Source organism: Oncorhynchus masou, chromosome 32, assembly GCF_036934945.1.
Source record: "Oncorhynchus masou masou isolate Uvic2021 chromosome 32, UVic_Omas_1.1, whole genome shotgun sequence".
NCBI lineage: Eukaryota > Metazoa > Chordata > Actinopteri > Salmoniformes > Salmonidae > Oncorhynchus > Oncorhynchus masou.
The window spans coordinates 76,903,815-76,926,813 of NC_088243.1; the positions used below are offsets into that span (position 1 = coordinate 76,903,815).

Below are 22,999 nucleotides of genomic sequence, written 5' to 3' on the forward strand. Positions count from 1 at the left end.
TCCCTCTCTCCTCTCCCTCCCTCGCTCGCTCCTCTCTGGCAGGTCTGTTGGTCTGAGCCGAGGGTGTGTGTGGGGCGTGGCGGCCATGTCGTGGTGGTGAGACTGGGGAAAAGTTCTGTCCTGCAGGGCTAAACGGAACTGGAGTCATTGGAGCAACAGAGGGCTGGACTGTCTTTTGGTCTGGAAAGGGGAATAGGGAAAGAAACAAGGGAGAAGAATATAAACTAAATGACTTATTATCATTCAAACTGGCATGTTAATTCAGCAAAATGTTACGAGAGACAAAAATTTGGATAATCAACCAAATATCATGAGTCAGGATGTAATACCGCTGAAGGTCAGCAGGTGGCAGCAGTAACAAAAGGCTAGCTTGTACAGCTCAAAGGAAGTTAGTGAGAGGGAAAAAGTATTTTGAAAATCATGAACAGTCTGGTGTAGGATTTCACTCTTTTGTTAACTCAAACACGTCCAGTTCAAATTTCTTAACCTTAAGACAACAGCATTGCCTAGCATCTCTTTTCATAAAGGGTAAACACCCCATTATCAACAACAGCCCTCTCTCCTCCTCCTCCCACCTTCCTCACCTTCTAGTTCTTTGACACGTCGGAGGGCCTCAGCCAGATCCTCAGTCAGATTCTTCACCTCCTCCTCCAGTCCCCTCTCTCTCCTCCTGTTCTGCTCCAAAGTAACATTCAACCCCTCCCTCTCAAGCACCGTCTCCTATCGGAGAGCAACACATTCACATGCATACAGTCAATAACTATGTAATAACTATGCAATATCAACTATATAAACAACTTTTAATAACCAACATATTCTTTCTGTAACATAACTCAATTCTATAGCAATAACATATTGACTTAAACAGATAGTGCTAAATTATTCAGTTACTTTATAACGCGGCCACTGCTTAGTTCATGCATAATAGATTGACATGTCTTGACTAAGGACACAAGAGTCTGTTCATAATTTTATGTGTGTATACCGTTAGTTTGGTTTGTGTTTGGGCCTCTTTCTTCTGGCTCTCCTTCAGTTCCCCCTCAGTCCATTTGACTTTCTCTTTCAGAATGTCTACATCCCTCTCCAACGCCTGCTTCTGAAGGGTCACCTGGGAGAGACATGAGGGACAGGAATATTACTCCATCATGGAGGAAGGAAGTACTAAGGAAAAGGTGGGGACTGGGGAGGGCTATGAGAAGGTCACATATAAATAGGTAGTAGAAATAGGAACTCTTGGAAAGGGCAGGAGGTCAGCGGAGAGGAAACAATGGAAGGGTTGGAGAGGAGAGGAGCTGGGAAAAGAGAGGGTCCCGTCCTGTCCGCCCAAAGGACGGGTCGTGCGGTGTCCGCCGCCCAAAGGACGGGTCGTGCGGTGTCCGCCGCCCAAAGGACGGGTCGTGCGGTGTCCGCCGCCCAAAGGACGGGTCGTGCGGTGTCCTCCGCCCAAAGGACGGGTCGTGCGGTGTCCGCCGCCCAAAGGACGGGTCGTGCGGTGTCCGCCGCCCAAAGGACGGGTCGTGCGGTGTCCGCCGCCCAAAGGACGGGTCGTGCGGTGTCCGCCGCCCAAAGGACGGGTCGTGCGGTGTCCGCCGCCCAAAGGACGGGTCGTGCGGTGTCCGCCGCCCAAAGGACGGGTCGTGCGGTGTCCGCCGCCCAAAGGACGGGTCGTGCGGTGTCCGCCGCCCAAAGGACGGGTCGTGCGGTGTCCGCCGCCTAATGGACGGGTCGTGCGGTGTCCGCCTAAAGGACGGGTCGTGCGGTGTCCGCCTAAAGGACGGGTCGTGCGGTGTCCGCCTAAAGGACGGGTCGTGCGGTGTCCGCCTAAAGGACGGGTCGTGCGGTGTCCGCCTAAAGGACGGGTCGTGTTGTGTCCGCCTAAAGGACGGGTCGTGCGGTGTCCGCCTAAAGGACGGGTCGTGCGGTGTCCGCCTAAAGGACGGGTCGTGCGGTGTCCGCCTAAAGGACGGGTCGTGCGGTGTCCGCCTAAAGGACGGGTCGTGCGGTGTCCGCCTAAAGGACGGGTCGTGCGGTGTCCGCCTAAAGGACGGGTCGTGTTGTGTCCGCCTAAAGGACGGGTCGTGCTGTGTCCGCCTAAAGGACGGGTCGTGTGGTGTCCGCCTAAAGGACGGGTCGTGTGGTGTCCGCCTAAAGGACGGGTCGTGTTGTGTCCGCCTAAAGGACGGGTCGTGTGGTGTCCGCCTAAAGGACGGGTCGTGTTGTGTCCGCCTAAAGGACAGCCGCACAAAGTGCAGTAAGCTACACACCAGGCAGAGAGATGGGGAAACTATCAAATCCATCAGATACATAGCAAACTACGTGTAAACATGATCACATGTTTCTTGCTTACATGATGTAACACTCAAAACATTGGATACACTTCCATGCCATGGATAAAAACAACTAATGAATACCCCTACAAATTGATCAACCAATTTTAATCAATTTGTGCAATGTCATTGTTGTGGAATTCACTGGTCTGGAATACACATGCTTATATTCCCCATGCTCAGACAAAGCCCTACAGCCATTGGGCCGTTTAACTCGCATAATCACTTGAAAAGCAACACGTGAGCAGATTAAAAAGCTTATCAGTAATTCAATATTATGTCAATCTGATTTGAGGCAGCTAGCTAAACCATATGAACTGTAGCTCTATTGTGTTCAGTGTGGATTGGAGAGTGATGGCAGCCTATTCCCTATCTATGTGCCCTGGTTAAAAGAAGTGCACTATTAAGGGGAATAGGGTGCCATTTGGAACGTAACCAATGAATGCCGTATCAGATTGAACTAGATTAGATATATTACTGCGGTCAGGCCTGCCTTTACTAGACTGTGGTGACCGACAGAAGGAAGTGAAAGTGATTTATTATTCATCATTCATGAACTAGAGCTTGAAAAGCTAAACATGTGTAGAGGTGTGGATGGGAAATATTAAGTAGCACCTGTGAGCCTGAAATAACCAGCATCTCTTTTACTGTAAAGTGCAACCATTTTGAAATGCACACCAATAACATCACACCATTCATGCACCTCCACATGCTCTTCCAGCCTCTAGTGGAAGTATCCCTCATGCCTCCACCCACTCCCACCAACCCTCCTTAGATGAGAATGATGACTATGTCAAGGCGAGTTATGTTTCCCAGAAGACAACAGCACATCAAGTCAAAGGTTCTGAACAGTCAGTCAGTCACACCAGTATTACCTTCCCCGCTCAACACTCCACTGGGACAAACCAAGAGGGGAGGAAAATACACAGAGAGAGAGACAGAGAGAGAAGAGAGGAAGCAAAAAAGAAAACAAGCAAGGTCAAGAAAGAAAAGAGAAACATTAGTTCATTGACCTTGAGAGCAGCACATAGCTGAACTCCATTGTGAGAGAGAGAAAGAGAGAGAGAGCGAGAACAAGAGGCAAGAAAGTAGACATTTTGAAACCCAGAGATACGAAAACAGTGAAATAAAGAAAATGTGTCTCTACCTTCTCAGACTGGGCCTGTATTGTGTTGTGTAGTGTTCTGGCCTGCTGGACCTCCTGGTTCAGTTTGTTAACATCCAGCTGGTGCTGTTTCTCCACAGACTGACACTCTTTCTGCAGCTCCAACAAGTCCTGCAATACACCCAACATCATGGGCATCATCAGTAGAGTCGACAGGATACCGAACTCTGTCCCAAATGGCACACTATTCTCTACTATGTAGTGCACTACCCTATGGGCTCGGGTCAAAAGTAGTGCACTACATAGGGAATAGAGAGCCATTTAGTATTTTAATAACCGGATGCTTTGACACTTTGAACTCACAATACACGCACGAAATAGACACTAGACTTTTTTCCACATCACCTTCCACACCGTCACACCTGGGTGTGTAGCTGCAGGGGCGTATGAGACCCTCAGACGCACACACAGCCTCTCTCCCCTCTCCTCACCCTCTGGTGTTGCTTGTCCAGGTCTCTGGTGCGTTGCTGGTGCTGCAGGCGGCTGCTCTCAGTGTTCTGTCTCTGACACTTCAGTTCCTCCTGCAGCTGCTTCACACGCTGCTCCAACGACTGGGCCTGGAGAGGAGACACAATATAACAACGTGACAGGTATGACTGTGTCCCTAAGCCTTGCCAGTCACACTCTTAAGTGCAGTCTGTGTTTGGCAGTCACTCACGTCTTTGTGTTTCATACAGTTTTAGTGTGTGCATCAGTACCCGATCGCTCTCCTGTGAGATGCGCGTGTGAGCGAGGCTCAGTTCATCCTTGGCCCTCTGTAGACTTTGTTCTCTGGTGGTCAGGTCTTTCCTGGCGTTGGCAAGAGCATCCTGGGTTTGTTTGAACCGCTCACACTCAGCCTTCAGCTCCCCTTGTAGGCCACGCATACGCCCCTGCAGCTCTGCTACACACCCCGACACTGGGAGAGGTGGAGTGAGAGAGTGTTCCCCGTTTGCTTTGGCATTTAGGCAATGTGACTATGCCTTTCTTACACATTTCATGTCAACAAAGGGTTGTGAATTAATATAAGTTGAGACGGTGTTCGGGATTCAGTCAATACGTAGTGTTTTGCTGTAACATGTTTAGAATGTAAACAGGGAAGTGACTGATTTATCAGATAGCTGTCAGATTGATTGTCAGAACGATTAACACACGGATTAACACTGTAGCTGTGGCGACTATTGATTACTGTGAAAGTAGGACAATCCATCCAGAATGACTCATGGGAGTCAGTCAACTGTCAAGGCACTATAAGCTTGGTTTCCCCAATGCCCTTTACTCTAGTTTTGAGTTCCACAATTTCAACAGATTCTAAGTCATGTGAAATCCATTTTGAGCTCATTTCAAAGTACATTTGAGCAGCCTTGTCTCCTCTGTTGAGGAACGCAGTGTCTGTACTGAAAGGCTAGTAATTCAATGTGTCTGGAGCCATACAGAATGACACAAAGCCCATTACTGCAGCCAGCGTCTACCGACCAGCAGGGATAACAATGATGTCTCTGATTACACACTGCCTGACTCACACCTAAAGTAAACATTGCCTCTCTCTCTGCCCTTCCTGCTGTCAAAGGAAGGTAGCAGTTTTTACTGATTTAATTTTAACTGCATCCATCCTGCTACAACCAGCACTCGAAAAAAAAATACACAACCCATATATTATTGGCCGACTAATGGTAAACAAAAACAGCCCATATATTATTGGCCGACTAATGGAAACAAATACAACCCATATATTATTGGCTGTCTAATGGAAACAAATACAACCCATATATTATTGGCTGTCTAATGGAAACAAATACAACACATATATTATTGGCTGTCTAATGGAAACAAATACAACCCATATATTATTGGCCGTCTAATGGAAACAAATAAAACCCATATATTATTGGACAACTAATGGAAAACAAATACAACCCATGTACAGTTGAAGTTGGAAGTCTACATACACATAGGTTGGAGTCATTAAAACTCATTTTTCAACCACACCACAAATTTCTTCTTAACAAACTATAGTCTTGGCAAGTCGGTTAGGACATCTACTTTGTGCATGACACAAGTCATTTTTCCAACAATTGTTTACAGACAGATTTCACTTATAATTCAATGCATCACAATTCCAGTGGGACAGAAGTTTACATACAATAAGTTAACTGTGCCTTTAAACAGCTTGGAGAATTCCAGAAAACGATGTCATGGCTTTAGAAGCTTCTGATAGGCTAATTGACATCATTTGAGTCAATTGGAGGTGTATCTGTGGATGTATTTCAAGGCGTACCTTCAAACTCAGTGCCTCTTTGCTTGACGTCTTGGGAAAATCAAAAGAAATCAGCCAAGACCTCAAAAAAATTGGAGACCTCCACAAGCCTGAAGATACTACGATCAACGGTACAAACAATAGAACGCAAGTATAAACACCATGGGACCACGCAGACGTCATACCGCTCAGGAAGGAGACGCGTTCTGTCTCCTAGAGATTAACGTACTTTGGTGCGAAAAGTGCAACAGCAAAGGACCTTGTGAAGATGCTGGAGGAAACAGGTATCTATATCCACAGTAAAACAAGTCCTATATCGACATAACCTGAAAGGTCTCAGCAAGGAAGAAGCCACTGCTCCAAAACCGCCATAAAAAAACAGACTATGGTTTGCAACTGCAAGATCGTACTTTTTAGAGAAATGTCCTCTGGTCTGATGAAACAAAAATAGAACTGTTTGGCCATAATGACCATTGTTATGTTTGGAGGAAAAAGGGGGACGCTTGCAAGCTGAAGAACACCATCCCAACCCGAGAAGCACAGGGGTGGCAGCATCATGTTGTGGGGGTGCTTTGCTGCAGGAGGGACTGGTGCACTTCACAAAATAGATGGCAACATGAGGATGCAAAAGTATGTGGATTGATTGAAGCAACATCTCAAGAAATCAGTCAGGAAGTTAAAGCTTGGTCGCAAATGGGTCTTCCAAATGGACAATGACCCCAAGCATACTTCCAAAGTTGTGGCAAAATGGCTTAAGGACAACAAAGTCAAGGTATTGGAGTGGCCATCACAAAGCCCTGACCTCAATCCCATAGAAAATTTGTGAACAGAACTGAAAAAGCATGTGCAAGCAAGGAGGCCTACAAACCTGACTCAGTTACACCAGCTTTGTCAGGAGGAATGGGCCAAAATTCACCCAACTTATTGTGGGAAGCTTGTGGAAGGCTAACCGAAACATTTGACCCAAGTTAAACAATTTAAAGGCAATGCTACCAAATACTCATTGAGTGTATGTAAACTTCTGACCCACTAGGAATGTGATGAAAGTAATCAAATCTGAAATAAATCATTCTCTCTCTACTATTATTCTGACATTTCACATTCTTAAAATCAAGTGGTGATCCTAACTGACCTAATACAGGGAATTTTTACTAGGATTAAATGTCAGGAATTGTGAAAAACTGAGTTTAAATGTATTTGGCTAAGGTGTATGTAAACTTCTGACTTCAACTGTATTATTGGCCTACTACTGGAAAACAAATCCTCTGATTTTTGGAAATACTAGAGATGAGACCAGATACATCAGAATTGATCAAATATGGTCTCTAGTACTGAGCTATAAGTCCTTCTTGAATTCGGTACCGTTTCAGTTGAGTTTTGTATATATACACTACCGTTCAAAAGTTTGGGATCACTTAGAAATGCGCTTGTTGTAAATTACTATTGTATCTGAAACGTTAGATTTTTTAAAATGGAATATCTACATAGGTGTACAGAGGCCCACTATCAGCAACCATCACTCCTTTGTTCCAATGGCACGTTACATTAGCTAATCCAAGTTTATCATAGTTAAATAGTACCTGCAAAACACCAGTCTCAACGTATGCTGGCCTTTTAGGCAGAGTGCCTCTGTCCAGTGTCTGTTCTTTTTCCCATCTTAATCTTTTATTGGCCAGTCTGAGATATGCCTACAAGGCCAGTATCCCGGAGTCGCCTCTTCACTGTTGACGTTGAGATGTGTTTTGCGGGTAACATTTAATGAAGCTGCCAGTTGAGGACTTGTGAGGCGTCTGTCTAGTTTGAGAAACAATCTAATGTACTTGTCCTCTTGCTCAGTTGTGCACCGGGGCCTCCCCCTCCTCTTTCTATTCTGGTTAGAGACAGTCTGTGCTGTACTGTGAAGGGAATACTACACAGCGTTGTACGAGATCTTCAGTTTCTTGGCAATTTCTCACATGGAATTGCCTTCATTTGGTCAGAACAAGAATAGACTGATGAGTTTCAGAAGACAATTCTTTGTTTCTGGCAATTTTGAGCCTGTAATCGAACCCACAAATGCTGATAATCAACGTGTCTAAAAAAGTTTTATTGATTCTTTAATAAGAACAACAGTTTTCAGCTGTGCTAACATAAGCCTATGCCTCCCTCCAGTCCCTCGACTTCCTGGCACTGACGGAAACATGGATCACCACAGATAACACTGCTACTCCTACTGCTCTCTCTTCGTCCGCCCACGTGTTCTCGCACACCCCGAGAGCTTCTGGTCAGCGGGGTGGTGGCACCGGGATCCTCATCTCTCCCAAGTGGTCATTCTCTCTCTCTCCCCTTACCCATCTATCTATCGCCTCCTTTGAATTCCATGCTGTCACAGTTACCAGCCCTTTCAAGCTTAACATTCTTATCATTTATCGCCCTCCAGGTTCCCTCGGAGAGTTCATCAATGAGCTTGATGCCTTGATAAGCTCCTTTCCTGAGGACGGCTCACCTCTCACAGTCCTGGGCGACTTTAACCTCCCCACGTCTACCTTTGACTCATTCCTCTCTGCCTCCTTCTTTCCACTCCTCTCCTCTTTTGACCTCACCCTCTCACCTTCCCCCTACTCACAAGGCAGGCAATACGCTCGACCTCATCTTTACTAGATGCTGTTCTTCCACTAACCTCACTGCAACTCCCCTCCAAGTCTCCGACCACTACCTTGTATCCTTTTCCCTCTCGCTCTCATCCAACACTTCCCACACTGCCCCTACTCGGATGGTATCGCGCCGTCCCAACCTTCGCTCTCTCTCCCCCGCTACTCTTTCCTCTTCCATCCTTTCATCTCTTCCCTCTGCTCATACCTTCTCCAACCTTTCTCCTGACTCTGCCTCCTCAACCCTCCTCTCTTCCCTTTCTGCATCCTTTGACGCTCTATGTCCCCTATCCTCCAGGCCGGCTCGGTCCTCCCCTCCCGCTCCGTGGCTCGATGACTCATTGCGAGCTCACAGAACAGAGCTCCGGGCAGCCGAGCGGAAATGGAGGAAAACTCGCCTCCCTGCGGACCTGGCATCCTTTCACTCCCTCCTCTCTACATTTTCCTCCTCTGTCTCTGCTGCTAAAGCCACTTTCTACCACTCTAAATTCCAAGCATCTGCCTCTAACCCTAGGAAGCTCTTTGCCACCTTCTCCTCCCTTCTGAATCCTCCTCCCCCTCCCCCCCTCCTCCCTCTCTGCAGAGGACTTCGTCAACCATTTTGAAAAGAAGGTCGACGACATCCGATCCTCGTTTGCTAAGTCAAACGACACCGCTGGGTCTGCTCACACTGCCCTACCCTGTGCTCTGACCTCTTTCTCCCTCTCTCTCCAGATGAAATCTCGCTTCTTGTGACGGCCGGCCGCCCAACAACCTGCCCGCTCGACCCTATCCCCTCCTCTCTCCTCCAGACCATTTCCGGGGACCTTCTCCCTTACCTCACCTCGCTCATCAACTCATCCCTGACCGCTGGCTACGTCCCTTCCGTCTTCAAGAGAGCGAGAGTTGCACCCCTTCTGAAGAAACCTACACTCGATCCCTCCGATGTCAACAACTACAGACCAGTATCCCTTCTTTCTTTTCTCTCCAAAACTCTCTTGAACGTGCCGTCCTTGGCCAGCTCTCCCTCTATCTCTCTCAGAATGACCTTCTTGATCCAAATCAGTCAGGTTTCAAGACTAGTCATTCAACTGAGACTGCTCTTCTCTGCATCACGGAGGCGCTCCGCACTGCTAAAGCTAACTCTCTCTCCTCTGCTCTCATCCTTCTAGACCTATCGGCTGCCTTCGATACTGTGAACCATCAGATCCTCCTCTCCACCCTCTCCGAGTTGGGCATCTCCGGCGCGGCCCACGCTTGGATTGCGTCCTACCTGACAGGTCGCTCCTACCAGGTGGCGTGGCGAGAATCTGTCTCCTCGCCACGCGCTCTCACCACTGGTGTCCCCCAGGGCTCTGTTCTAGGCCCTCTCCTATTCTCGCTATACACCAAGTCACTTGGCTCTGTCATAACCTCACATGGTCTCTCCTATCATTGCTATGCAGACGACACACAATTAATCTTCTCCTTTCCCCCTTCTGATGACCAGGTGGCGAATCGCATCTCTGCATGTCTGGCAGACATATCAGTGTGGATGACGGATCACCACCTCAAGCTGAACCTCGGCAAGACGGAGCTGCTCTTCCTCCCGGGGAAGGACTGCCCGTTCCATGACCTCGCCATCACGGTTGACAACTCCATTGTGTCCTCCTCCCAGAGCGCTAAGAACCTTGGCGTGATCCTGGACAACACCCTGTCGTTCTCAACCAACATCATGGCGGTGGCCCGTTCCTGTAGGTTCATGCTCTACAACATCCGCAGAGTACGACCCTGCCTCACACAGGAAGCGGCGCAGGTCCTAATCCAGGCACTTGTCATCTCCCGTCTGGATTACTGCAACTCGCTGTTGGCTGGGCTCCCTGCCTGTGCCATTAAACCCCTACAACTCATCCAGAACGCCGCAGCCCGTCTGGTGTTCAACCTTCCCAAGTTCTCTCACGTCACCCCGCTCCTCCGCTCTCTCCACTGGCTTCCAGTTGAAGCTCGCATCCGCTACAAGACCATGGTGCTTGCCTACGGAGCTGTGAGGGGAACGGCACCGCAGTACCTCCAGGCTCTGATCAGGCCCTACACCCAAGCAAGGGCACTGCGTTCATCCACCTCTGGCCTGCTCGCCTCCCTACCATTGAGGAAGTACAGTTCCCGCTCAGCCCAGTCAAAACTGTTCGCTGCTCTGGCCCCCCAATGGTGGAACAAACTCCCTCACGACGCCAGGACAGCGGAGTCAATCACCACCTTCCGGAGACACCTGAAACCCCACCTCTTCAAGGAATACCTAGGATAGGATAAGTAATCCTTCTCACCCCCCCCCTTAATGACTTAGATGCACTATTGTAAAGTGGCTGTTCCACTGGATGTCAGAAGGTGAATTCACCAATTTGTAAGTCGCTCTGGATAAGAGCGTCTGCTAAATGACTTAAATGTAAATGTAAATAATTGCAAAAGGGTTTTCAATGATCAATTAGCCTTTTAAAATGATAAACTTGGATTAGCTAGCACAACGTGCCATTGGAACACAGGAGTGATGGTTGCTGATAATGGGCCTCTATACGCCTATGTCGTTTCCAGCTACAATAGACATTTACAACATTAACAATGTCGACACTGATGTTATTTTAAATGGACAATTTGTTTTCTTTTCTTTCAAAAACAAGGGCATTTCTAAGTGACCCCAAACTTTTGAACGGTTGTGCATATATATTTCTTTGTCACCATTTCAGAAGTTCTTCAAGGTAAATAAGGCATACTTTTATGACTGCTGAATAACAACTAGCAATCACTTAGATCATGTATTTTCAGCTAGATACCTCAAAGAAACTGCTATACCTGTCGATCACACATTTTTCCATCTCTTCTCACAGCAGCTGTAAACGAAATACAGACCGGACAATTTGGCGCGACATGGATTATGGTCATTGTAGTTAATTACCACGTTTCCTGCACTAAACTATGTAAAACAGTGGTATTTTAACTTTTTTAGCATGGACACCATATTTTCCCAAGAATTTCTTCTGACCCCACCACACCCTAAATCTAACGGCAACATTAAAATCTGAATTTCGATTTTTACATCCATTTTTACAACAAATAAACAAATCTATTGCATTTTTATCTAATCAAAATGAAGAGAAACCAATAAATACATTTACACAATAAAACTGCATCTTTAACCTTCTCAAAAACATGTGTATATTGTCCCATACAATAATCTGTACTCTTACATTTTGTTCCCCCATTATTATTATTATTGTAGGGTTTGACGACTCCACTGATGTAGAATAATGGCCTCGCTACTACAGTGCATTCGGAAAGTACTCAGACCCCTTGACTTTTTCCACATTTTGTTACGTCACAGCCTTACTCTAAAATGGATTAAATAAAACATTTCCTCAATCGACACACAATACCCCATAATGACAGAGTACAAACAGGTTTTTAGATTATTTTTTTTTCAAATTAAAAAACTGAAATACCTTATTTACATAAATACTCAAACCATTTGCTATAATACTAGAAATTGAGCTCTGGTGCATCCTGTTTCCATTGATCATCCTTGAGATGTTTCTTCAACTTGATTGGAGTCCACCTGCGGTAAATTCAATTTATTGGACATGATTTGAAAAAAAAAACACACCTGTCTATATAAGGCCCCACAGAGCCGACAACAAGGCCCCTATATAAGGCCCCACTGACACACAGCCAGGGCAATGCAGGAGTGGCTTTGGGACAAGTCTCTGAATGTCCTTGAGTGGCCCGGACTTGAACCAGATCAAACATCTCTGGAGAAACCTGAAAATAGCTGTGCAGCGACACTCCCCATCCAACCTGAGAGCTTGAGAGGATCTGCAGAGAAGAATGTGAGTAATTCCCCAAACACCCAAGAAGTCTCAAGGCTTTAATTGCTACCAAAGTTGCTTCAACAAAGTACTGAGTAAAGGGTCTGAATACTTGCTTTGTCATTATGGGGTATTGTGTGTAGATTGATGAGGAAAAAAATACGATTAAATACATTTTAGAATAAGGCTGTAATGTAACAACGTTAAAAGTCAAGTGGTTTGAATACTTTCCGAATGCACTTTACGTCGCACAGTTTGGACTTGATCTTATTTATTTCTAGAGAAACTGCACATTGAGCTAACAGAAAAAAACTAATGAAATGGAATTCAAATAATTGAACACACGTCATTTAGTTACATTAAAAAAAACAAAGTTATCAAAATGTTAGTGAATCGCTCAGCACTACTGGCTTATGATCAGCCTGTACTGTTGTGACACTATGATAAACCAAGGTGTTTTTGGAGTGGAGTTCGACATCAGAGCACATCAATTATCTGTCAACAAGTGATAACACAGAGTGGTGTGGTGACAAAGTGACACATACTGTCTGTCTCTCTCCTGAAGTCCTCCACCATCCCACAATCCCCAGCTTCCTGGCCTCGTCTGACATCGCTGGAGGAGGGGAGAGGAGGAGCGGGTCGTCCCCTGGTGGAAGGCTTTGGGTCTTCTCGTTCCCATGGAAACACAGCTGAGGGAGTGGAGGAGTCTGATTGGTGTGACAGGCGCCGGTGGGGCGTGCCCTTGGCTTGTTGTTGTGGGAACATGGGCGTGGGTGAGAATCCAGGTTCAGAGAATTTGAGCTGTTGCTGAAAGTGGGAGGAAAAAAAATAGGGAGGGATGAAAACAAGTGCAGCTAGAGCACTGGGTTATAGCACATATGGCAGGATGACAGAATACAGCGTGTACATATGTGGCTGAGAAGGCCTCAGTTTTAGGTATTGAACTCACTCTGACGTGTGGTGCTTTATTGTCCCCCTCGTCTCTGTGTCCCTGCCTTTCCTCCTGTCTCCCACCTACAGGGATACAACACCCATAGTTCAGTTACTCAGCCACACTCAGACTCAGCTAAGAAAGAGCTCTCCTGTCTTCCACAGCTTGAGACCAGGACCAAAGGGAGAGAAGACTGGGAGTGCCATGGGAGAAAATAGAAGGAAGATACCAAAAGAGAGCAGGAGGACATCAAGGGAGTGAGTAGAGTGCTGTACCATTGTGGTCCCATGGTGATGTCATACTCCAGCATGGGGTGGAAAACAACATGGAATCTCCAGAGTTGTTAGCGTTCTGTAACTTCTCTAGCTCTGCCTCCAACCTGCGAGAGAGAGAGAACATGGGAAACAAAGGACAGAATGTTTTAAAGACAACCTTTGAACTGCACGCACACACCCTCCTTCTGTGCATAAAAATAATAAACATGTATGCCACTCAGCAGTTCTTAATCTCAAACATTCCAAGACATGTTCCACTTTCCTACACACATTAACTCAATACACACACACGTAGCTGCTGCTACTAACCTTTTGACCTCCTTTTCGAGGGTGTGTGTGAGGGTTCGTGCTGAGCCCAGCTGTCCCTCCAGTGAACACACCTGGGCCTGTTTCACTTGGAGATCCTGAGAGAGACGCTCCCGCGCACACGCACCTGCCTGCACCTCCTCACGAGCCCCCTGTAACTCCCTCTGTACACACTGCAGCTCCCCGCGCACCTCCTCATACTGGAGGAGAGAGAAGGACAGACAGAGGATAGATAACTCAATAATACCAGGAAATAACCATTTAAAGAATACCAGGAAAAACTCTATTTACTTCCTGACATACAAGTAGGACACAGACACTAGTCTGGGTGCCAGTCTGTTTCTACTTTCACCATCTTGGCATGACAACAACATAGCAATTGGATAAAAGCAACAACAGACTAGTGTTTAGGCTACTAACGACAAACATGACTAAAGCAAAAGGGTTTTCACAGCATAAGGAAAGAATGAGAGGAGAAGCATGTTAAATTAGTATTAAAGCAGCAGAGCAAAGTGCTGTATTGCTATAGTTCTTCTTACAGCTCAATCTCTTTATCTATCTCTACTGTAATCATAACCTAACTCAGGTGACAACTTTCTCTGCCTAACTTTGACTTGTTCGTACAGTACCTTGACAGTCTGTTTGTTGAGGGAGGTCTGTGTGCTGTCCAGCTGCAGCTGTTTCTGCTGTCTCTCTCTGTTCAGCCTCTCTTGCTGGACCTGCAGCTCCTTGACCTTCTGCAGGGCCCGGCCAGACAGGCCCACCGTCCAGTCCTCCTCAGCCCAGCTCATCTCCTCCCGTTCAGGGTAGATGTCTCAGACACCAGAGTTAGTACACTGGAGAACCAGTCTGGTAAGACCAATACGCCCCAGGAAGTTAAGGCTAGAATAGAAACAGTGACTTCAATAAAGTAGAAGAACAATAAGTAGATAGATGAAGAAACAAATAAGAATAAAAAGAAAGTGTGTACGTGTGTCTGTCTGAACATGCTTCAGTCTATCATGGAGCTTGCCTTAGTTTGAACCGTGTAACCAAGGCTAGATCTCCTTTTTACAGTAAAGCTGTGGGGACTGGGGAGTGTGACTCAGTGTTTTCCTAGGAGACAGAGCTTGCCAGTTTCCACCAGTGCAGACCGCCTCCTTCAGGGATAGGCCACTTTTCAGGAAGGATGATTCAAATACATCTTATTTTAATGTTTAGTCTTATATTTGTTTGTCGAAACAACACATTTCCTGTAACACTGTGCACATGTTTTCACTTTTGCAATAGCCTACGGGTTTGCCAGCTCCTCTGGTTTATAGCCATGACAATAACACAAACACAGAGGCAATGAAATACACAGAGACGGTTTGAGCTGAGGAATGAAGAAAATCCTGATTGAAGATCATGATCTAACCAAACCCATCATGGCTCAATCAAGTCTCTCCAGTGCCTCCATGCAAAGGTGTGTAGCTATGCACCCTGCGCCTCAGGCTACAAACAGAGTCTGCATCCCAATGCATCCTATTCCCCATGTAGTGCAATACTTCTGACCAGGGTGCCCAAAACTACTAGACTATATAGAGAATAGGATGCCATTTTGGACACAGAGAGAGCGAGAGAAGGAGGCAGGTCCTTGAAGAGAGAAGAGAATTTCCTGGTTGTCATTGCTCAATGTTATGTCATTGTTTACGTACAGTTTCTGTCTGTAAAGAACGAGTCAATGAAACGCCAAATAAATAAAAGGACGCTGGTTTGAACTGAACTGACAGCAGGTCAGACATTATGTTTATTTAACTAGGCAAGTCAGTTAAGAACAAATTCTTATTTAAAATAACGGTAGAATCCTACACAATGACGACATGAGTCACCTGCACTGACAGCGATAGCGTTGAGAATGGCAATGTATGACTGGCACTGCAATACTATTGTTTCAGTCTCGCTATCTAGTGTGAAAACAATCACATTGTGGTTAAAACGTAAAGTTGGCCTGGTCGCATGCTGCTTTTAAACCGTACCACATGCTAGGTAGAGGCCATAGTGCAATTCACAGCTCAACGTTCTGAAAATCTTAATAGTATTTAGCTACAGCTAATCATAGCAGCAGAGTTGCTGGAACTAAAATAACCATGATGTGGCCATTCCTAGGAAGTACTGTTTGACAATAAATAAGGATGTGCTTAGGAGACAGCTGTGGCAACGTTGTTCAAACCAGCAAGACCGACAAAATATTTAGCATCGGTCTCTTGCCAGGATTGTCACTCGTCTTCAACAACTTGGATGAAATCAGGAAAGTGGAGGAAGGCAATATTGTTGTCTGTTTGATTGACTGAAAGAGCACACCATGCAACACGCAATGGCATTGTTTTGAATATTCAAATAAGCTAGCTAGTTGTGAATCAACTTGTCTTTACTGTAGCTAGAAATGTAATCACAGCAGAGTGGAGTAAAGACGGCTAGCCACCAAGCCAGTATTGACAGTTCTACACATGCATTATTATGCAAGCAATGTAACTAACTAGTTGAATTAGCCAAACCAGACTAGCCGTTAGCCAGCTAGCTCGCTATGATGACTTACCAATTATATGTCGCAATCCTGTTTATATTGATGTGAAATCCAAATGCTCCAACGCGACAACTTCAGATACACTTCGATTTGTTCCTTCACATGTGGTGGATTACAAGTTTAATGTAAATATTTCAGCAGCCGCGTGTCTAATGATGGTTTCAAAATGTGTTAGCATTTCATTTCAACAACTGTATGCTAAAACCCGCGAGTCTCGTGCCGCCTGACGAGCCAACAATAAAACGATTTGTCGTGAGAGGGAGGGGTTCGGTGAGGTATGGCCAGAAGAGAGGGGTCGGTGAGGTATGGCTAGAAGAGAGGGGTCGGTGAGGTATGGCCAGAAGAGAGGGGTCGGTGAGGTATGGCCAGAAGAGAGGGGGTCGGTGAGGTATGGCCAGAAGAAGAGGGGGTTGGTGAGGTATGGCCAGAAGAGAGGGGGGACATAGGAAGACCTCTTTGATGACACCTAGCGATGAAAGACGATTCTCTATGATTAAACTATTTTTAAAATGTATTTATTTAACCTTTACTTAACTAGGCTAGTCAGTTAAGAACAAATTCTTATTTACAATCACGGCCTACCAAAAGGCAAAAGGCCTCCTGCGGGGACGGGGTTTAAAAATATAGGACAAAACATGCATCAGGACAAGAGAGACACCACAACACTACATAAAGTGAGACCTAAGACAACATAGCATGGCAACAACACAGCATGGTATCAACCCAACATGGTAGCAGAACAAAACATGGTACAAACATTATTGGGCACAGACAACAGCACAAAGGCAAGGTAGAGACAACAATTCAATTCAAAGGGCTTTATTGGCATGGGAAACACATGTTTACATTGTTCATTATCTATTTTGCTTGCTTTGGCAAAGGTGAAATAATCAGAAATGAACATTACACTCACAAAACTTTCATAGAAATAGAAACATTTCAAATGTCAAATTACGGCTATGTACAGTGTTGTAATGATATGCAAAGAGTTAAGTACAAAACTGAAAATAAATTAACATAAATATGGGTTGTATTTACAATGGTGTTTATTCTTCACTGGTTCCCCTTTGCAACAGGTCACAAATCTTGCTGCTGTGATGGCACACTGTGGTATTTCACCAAATAGAACTTTGATTTGTTTTCAAATTCTTTGTGGGTCTGTGTAATCTGAGGGAAATAAGTGTCTCTAATATGGTATTACATTTGTCTTCTTTTGAGAGCCAGTTCTGCCTACGGCGGCCTCTCTCAATAGTAAGGCTATGCTCACTGAGTCTGTACATTTAATTTTTTTTATTTTACCTTTATTTAGCTAGGCAAGTCAGTTAAGAACAAATTCTTATTTTCAATGACGGCCTAGGAACAGTTAGTCAGAGCTTTCCTTAATTTTGGGTCAGTCACAGTGGTCAGGTATTCTGCCACTATGTACTCTTTGTTTTGGGCCAAATAGCATTCCAGTTTGCTCTGTTGGTTAATTTTTTCCAATGTGTCAAGTAATTATATTTTTGTTTTCTCATGATTTGTTTGGGTCTTTTTGTGTTGCTGTCCTGGAGCTCTCTGGGGCCTTATGTTTGTGAACAGAGCCCCAGGACCAGCTGGCTTAGGGGACTCTTCTGTAGGTTAATCTCTCTGTAGGTGATGGCTTTGTTGTTGAAGGTTTGGGAATCGCTTCCTTTTAGGTGGTTGTAGAATTTAATGCCTCTTTTCTGGAAGCTTCGCACAAAGTAGCCATAACTGTCAGTAAGAGTGTCCATGATTGAGTCTTTGAACGAAGAGATGGAGATAAAACTGTTCAGTTTGAGGTTTTTTTGCAACTTGTTCCATTCGCTAGCTGCAGTGAACTGAAAAGAGGAGCAACCCAGGGATGTGTGTGCTTTGGGGACCTTTAACAGAATGTGACTGGCAGAACGGATGTTGCGTGTGAAGTATGAGGGCTGTATCTAAGGTAGAAAGATTTTCAAAAGGGGGTCTTTAGCTTTTGTTTAGCCTGAGACAAGTTATTCCATTATCAATTATTGCAGAAATTACAATCATTTAAAAAATAGGAAGATAATTTTTTCTCTGGATACAAACTTTGTCCATATTATCACATTAATTAGGCCAACTGACTAGTTTGTGAAACAGATATAAATTGCCGACATTGCCAACTTCAAGGACAACCCATTGTTTTTTACATTGTATATGAAAACACAAGCATCTGAAAGATGATTATAATGCCCCGGAGTATTATGTTATAACGCTTATGTTCAGATTACATAACATGAGTGTGTCATCCATTATAAGCCATCTGAGTGACTACCCCCATCCACCCACCCATCCAACTGTCTCTCTCATTAGTAGGCTACAGCAATCTCACCCACCAGCTGTCTCTTTCTCTCTCCCTCTTTTTCTCTCCTCTCTACAAATTTCTCTCGCTCTCTTTTTCACTCTTTTTTTTCTCTCTCTCTCTTGCTCTTTCTTTTTATCTCTCTTTTTGTCTATATGGGGAAGCCTGAAGACGTGGTTACTCCTCTAACCCCGCTGGGTTTCCACTTCACTCAGCATTGAGGCGGCTTTACCTCATGTATAGACCTAATCTCAGATTACGCTCAAATCCAGACGACGATACCTGGAACAGCGTCGGCGTTATTAGTATGAGTTATTAGGACGATGATTATGATCTAAATATAGTTGTTGATGTTACTATTTATGTCACTAATGAGACAGTTGTCTTATACGGTGCATTCTGGAAGTGTTCAGATCCCTTCCCTTTTTCAACATTTTGTTAAGATCCAGCTTTATTCTAAATTTGTTAATTTTTTTCTCCCTCAACAATCCCTCACAAATACTCCATAATGTCTGTAGAGCTCCGAGACAGAATGGTGTCGAGGCACAGATCTAAACATTTCTGTAGCAGCGAAGGTCCCCAAGAACACAGTGGCCTCCCATCATTGATAAATGGAAGAAGTTTGGAACCACCAAGACTCTTCCTAGAGCTAGCCACCCTGTAAACTGAGCAGTCTGGGGAGAAGGACCTTGGTCAGGGAGGTGACCAAGAACCCGATAGTCACTTTGACAGAGTTCTAGAGTTCCTCTGTGGAGATGGGAGAAACTTCAAGAAGGACAATCATCTCTGTAGCACTCTACCAATCAGGCCTTTATGGTAGAGTGGCCAGACGGAAGCCACTCCTCAGTAAAAGGCACATGACAGGTCTCTTAGAGTTTGCCAAAAGGCCCATACAGGACTCTCAGACCATGAGGAACAAGATTATCTGGTCTGATGAAAACAAGATTGAACTCTTTGGTCTGAATGCCAAGCATCACGTCTGGAGGAAACCTTGCACCATCCCTACTGTGAAACATGGTGGTGGCAGCATCATACTGTAGGATGTTTTTCAGCAGCAGGGACTGGGAGACTAGTCAGGATCGAGGGAAAGATGAACGGAGCAAAGTATAGAGAGATCCCTGATGAAAACCTACTCCAGAGTGCTCAGGACCTCAGACTGGGGCAAAGGGTCACCTTCCAAAAGGACAATGACCATAAGCACACAGCCAAGACAATGCAGGAGTGGCTTCGGGACAAGTCTCTGAATGTCCTTGAGTGGCCCAGCCAGAGGCCAGACTTGAACCTGATTGAACATCTCTGGAGAGACCTAAAAATAGCTGTGCAGCAATGCTCTCCATCCAACCTGACAGAGTTTAAGAGGATATGCAGAGAAGAATGGGAGAATCTCCTTAAATACAGGTGCCAAGCTTGTAACGTCATACCCAAGAAGACTTGAGGCTGTAATCGCCAAAGGTACTTCAAAAAAGCATTGTGTAAAGGGTCTGAATATCGTTTCATCACATTGGCAGAGGGTACACCCCCCTATCTACATCGAAGGGGCCGCAGTGAAGAAAGTGGAAAGCTTCAAGTTCCTTGAAGTACACATCACTGACAAACTGAATTGGACCACCCACACAGACAGTGTGGTGAAAAGGTGGTGAAAATGTTCTCCAGAGGATGGTGCGGTCTGCTCAACACATTACCTTGGGCAAACTACGCGTCCTCCAGGACACCTACAGCACCCGATGTCACAGGGAGGCCAAAAAGATAATCAAGGACATCAACCACCCGAGCCATTGTCTGTTCACCCCGTTATCATCCAGAAGGCGAGGTCAGTACAGGTGCATCAAAGCTGGGAACAAGAGACTGAAAAACAGCTTCTATCTCAAGGCCATCAGACTGCTACACAGCCATCACTAGCACATTAGAGGCTGTATATGTATATACTGTTTTCTATACTATTCTACGGTATCTCATTCACTTAATGTTTACATATCTTGCATTACTCATCTCATATGTATATGCTGTATTCTATACTATTCTACTGTATCTTAGTCCGTTCCACTCTGACCTCGCTCGTCCATATGTATATAGTCTTAATTCATTCCAACCTAGATTTCTGTGTATTGGGTATATGTTGTGTAATTTGTTAGATATAAATTGTAAGATATTACTGAACTGTCAGAGCAAAAATACACGCATTTCGCTACACCCGCAATAACATCTGCTAAGCATGTGTATGTGACCAATAAAATTTGATTTGTATTTGTCTGAATACACTGTATGTGCCTTGGTCTTCCAGGAAGAGCAGAAATGCCTTGCCAATATCACACTCAGCCTAATATAAGTCTAGGGGTTCTATACAAATCGATCTGAAGTTTACAATTTCAACTTCATCAAATGCAAGTATCATTGACAAAGCCAACACCATTCCTTTACCAACCAGCATCCAAGCAGAGCCATTATTCTAGCCCATTATCTGAGCAAAAACATTCTGGAGTGCTGTCTAAATGCCACAGATTAGTGATGAAACGGTAGGCCTATGTCCTCCTTCCATGAAAATGCTCATTGTCATCACTGAGGATATTGTTTGTATTTGACTGTATATTTTAGGTCCAGTGTCTCTGTTTTGATTCACAGATGACAGATGCTTACTGAACAAAACTGCTGGTACCCCCTGCTGCTACGCTGCTCTAGTTGGCTGACTGGATATGTACAGGCTGACACATCTAGCAACACCTCCAGGTGTGCTTATGAGGTTAGTCCGGTAAAAGACCTGTCAATCACTGTATATTAATACAGGATTACATTCATTGTCAATCACGAAGGAACACATACCTATCTGCCACGGACCTTCGAGGTAGCAAGGTGGTCAGTTAGTGGTGTGTAGGAGTGAAAGTCGACATTTTCTTTTTAACCGTTTATATTTTGCAGCTACACACCAAAGACAACAGAAACAAACTAAAAAGGAACTGTGAAATGAAGGCATTGTCTGCATCTTGAGAAGAGGATTTCTAACCAACAAGAAGACTACTCAATAATTGACTTTTGTAAAAGGTAAGCTATCAAGCTTTTGTTTGACTACAGGTAAATTAACTTTTACATTGTGTCGTGAAAAAGGCAGGTCACCTAAAGCAGAAAGCGATTCAGTGAATCTAATTACCTGTATTTACAGTTCTATCAATCAAGTAACATCCCCAGGCGTGTTTATCTACCTAATGAAGCAATTATTTGATTAAGATTTTAAAACAAAGTTGAACGATTAAGATACATTACACAACATTTACTTTAAGTGTGTTTAAATTAATAGCATGAGTTTGCAGCATGAAAGCAGTTTCAATAACTTGTATTGGTCCCGTCCCCATGGCTGATTCCTCTCTCCTCTCACAATAAATGCCCATCTGGAATAAATCAAGTTGATTAAATTCTGTCCCTCCCTAGATGTTCCCCTGGTCAGCAGTGTTTTCTCTGGAGCCGAAAGTGCCTGGACAGCGTACGGCAGAAGAACTAGTCACCAACACCCTGATGCTGGAGCTGGGTGCCATGGTGAAGCGCACCGAACGTATCCGCCTGGAAAGGGTGACAAAAGAGGGCCGGCGCCGGCGCAGCTCTTCCTCCGCTGACTACAGCTGGCTGGCCACTGCCCCCACCCACCAACCCTATGAGCTGACCCCCCGAGACCTGATAGAACTGCAGGACCTGTGCGCCAGGGTGCCACCGTCTCAGTGTGGCCCTGTCATTGTTAGGTGGGATTTTGTACCTTATCCGTGTCAGAGGTGTATGTACACAACACATATCCTGAATGTCTCAGGTAGATCATGGAAATGGATTCATGATCATTCTCAACAGGTTCTGATGTCTCCAAAGTGAATTTGGTGCCACCTTTTATCCCTTTGTCAGTATCACGCAAACTCATTTTGAACTCTGCCCTCTACCCCAGGTTCAGGAATCTGGTGACGGAGATTGAGCCGGAGGTTCACGAGGTGGCTCGTCTGTTCCGCACAGTTCTACGTGACTGTGTGGAGGGAGAAGAGGAGAACGAGGAGATGAGGATGAGGTCAGCCGGCTGGGACAAACAACGCAGCAAGAGCCTCTCCTTTGTAACCTTCCGCTCCAAGTTCCGCCCCGCTCCCTTCAGGGGTGGGGGCCTGGGCGGGTCACGTGGCAACCTGCAGGAGGAGTCGAGCTGGTACGAGGAAGACGAGGTGGAGCCCCAGGAGGGAGCAGCAAATGTGGCGAGAGCGGCCAGGAAGGGGAGGAGCATGAGCATGCCTGATATCACCCCCATCGAACAGAGTGCACTTGGCTGAGGGAGGGATGGAGAAAGAGAATAGGAGATGAGAGATTGATAGGGGAGAAGGTCAAGATGAGATGCAACATGAGGACAGCTCACACCTCAGCAGATTTCCACTGACTGTTTAGACATAATGCAGTTACATATGCAAGAGTAGAATTGCAAGCTAAGCC

General features: G+C 45.3%; 1 protein-coding gene across 1 annotated transcript; it reads left to right on the top strand.

Annotated features, from left to right (window-relative positions):
* Nucleotides 1-15,336: 15,336 nt before the first annotated feature.
* On the top strand, nucleotides 15,337-22,905 carry zgc:162144 (RD3 domain-containing protein). Its single transcript, XM_064955115.1, has 5 exons — nucleotides 15,337-15,439; nucleotides 21,173-21,290; nucleotides 21,467-21,589; nucleotides 21,974-22,278; nucleotides 22,473-22,905. The coding sequence occupies exons 4-5, from the start codon at nucleotides 21,974-21,976 to the stop codon at nucleotides 22,840-22,842; spliced, it is 675 nt and encodes a 224-aa protein (XP_064811187.1). The 5' UTR covers nucleotides 15,337-15,439; nucleotides 21,173-21,290; nucleotides 21,467-21,589; the 3' UTR covers nucleotides 22,843-22,905.
* The last annotated feature ends 94 nt before the right edge of the window (nucleotides 22,906-22,999 follow it).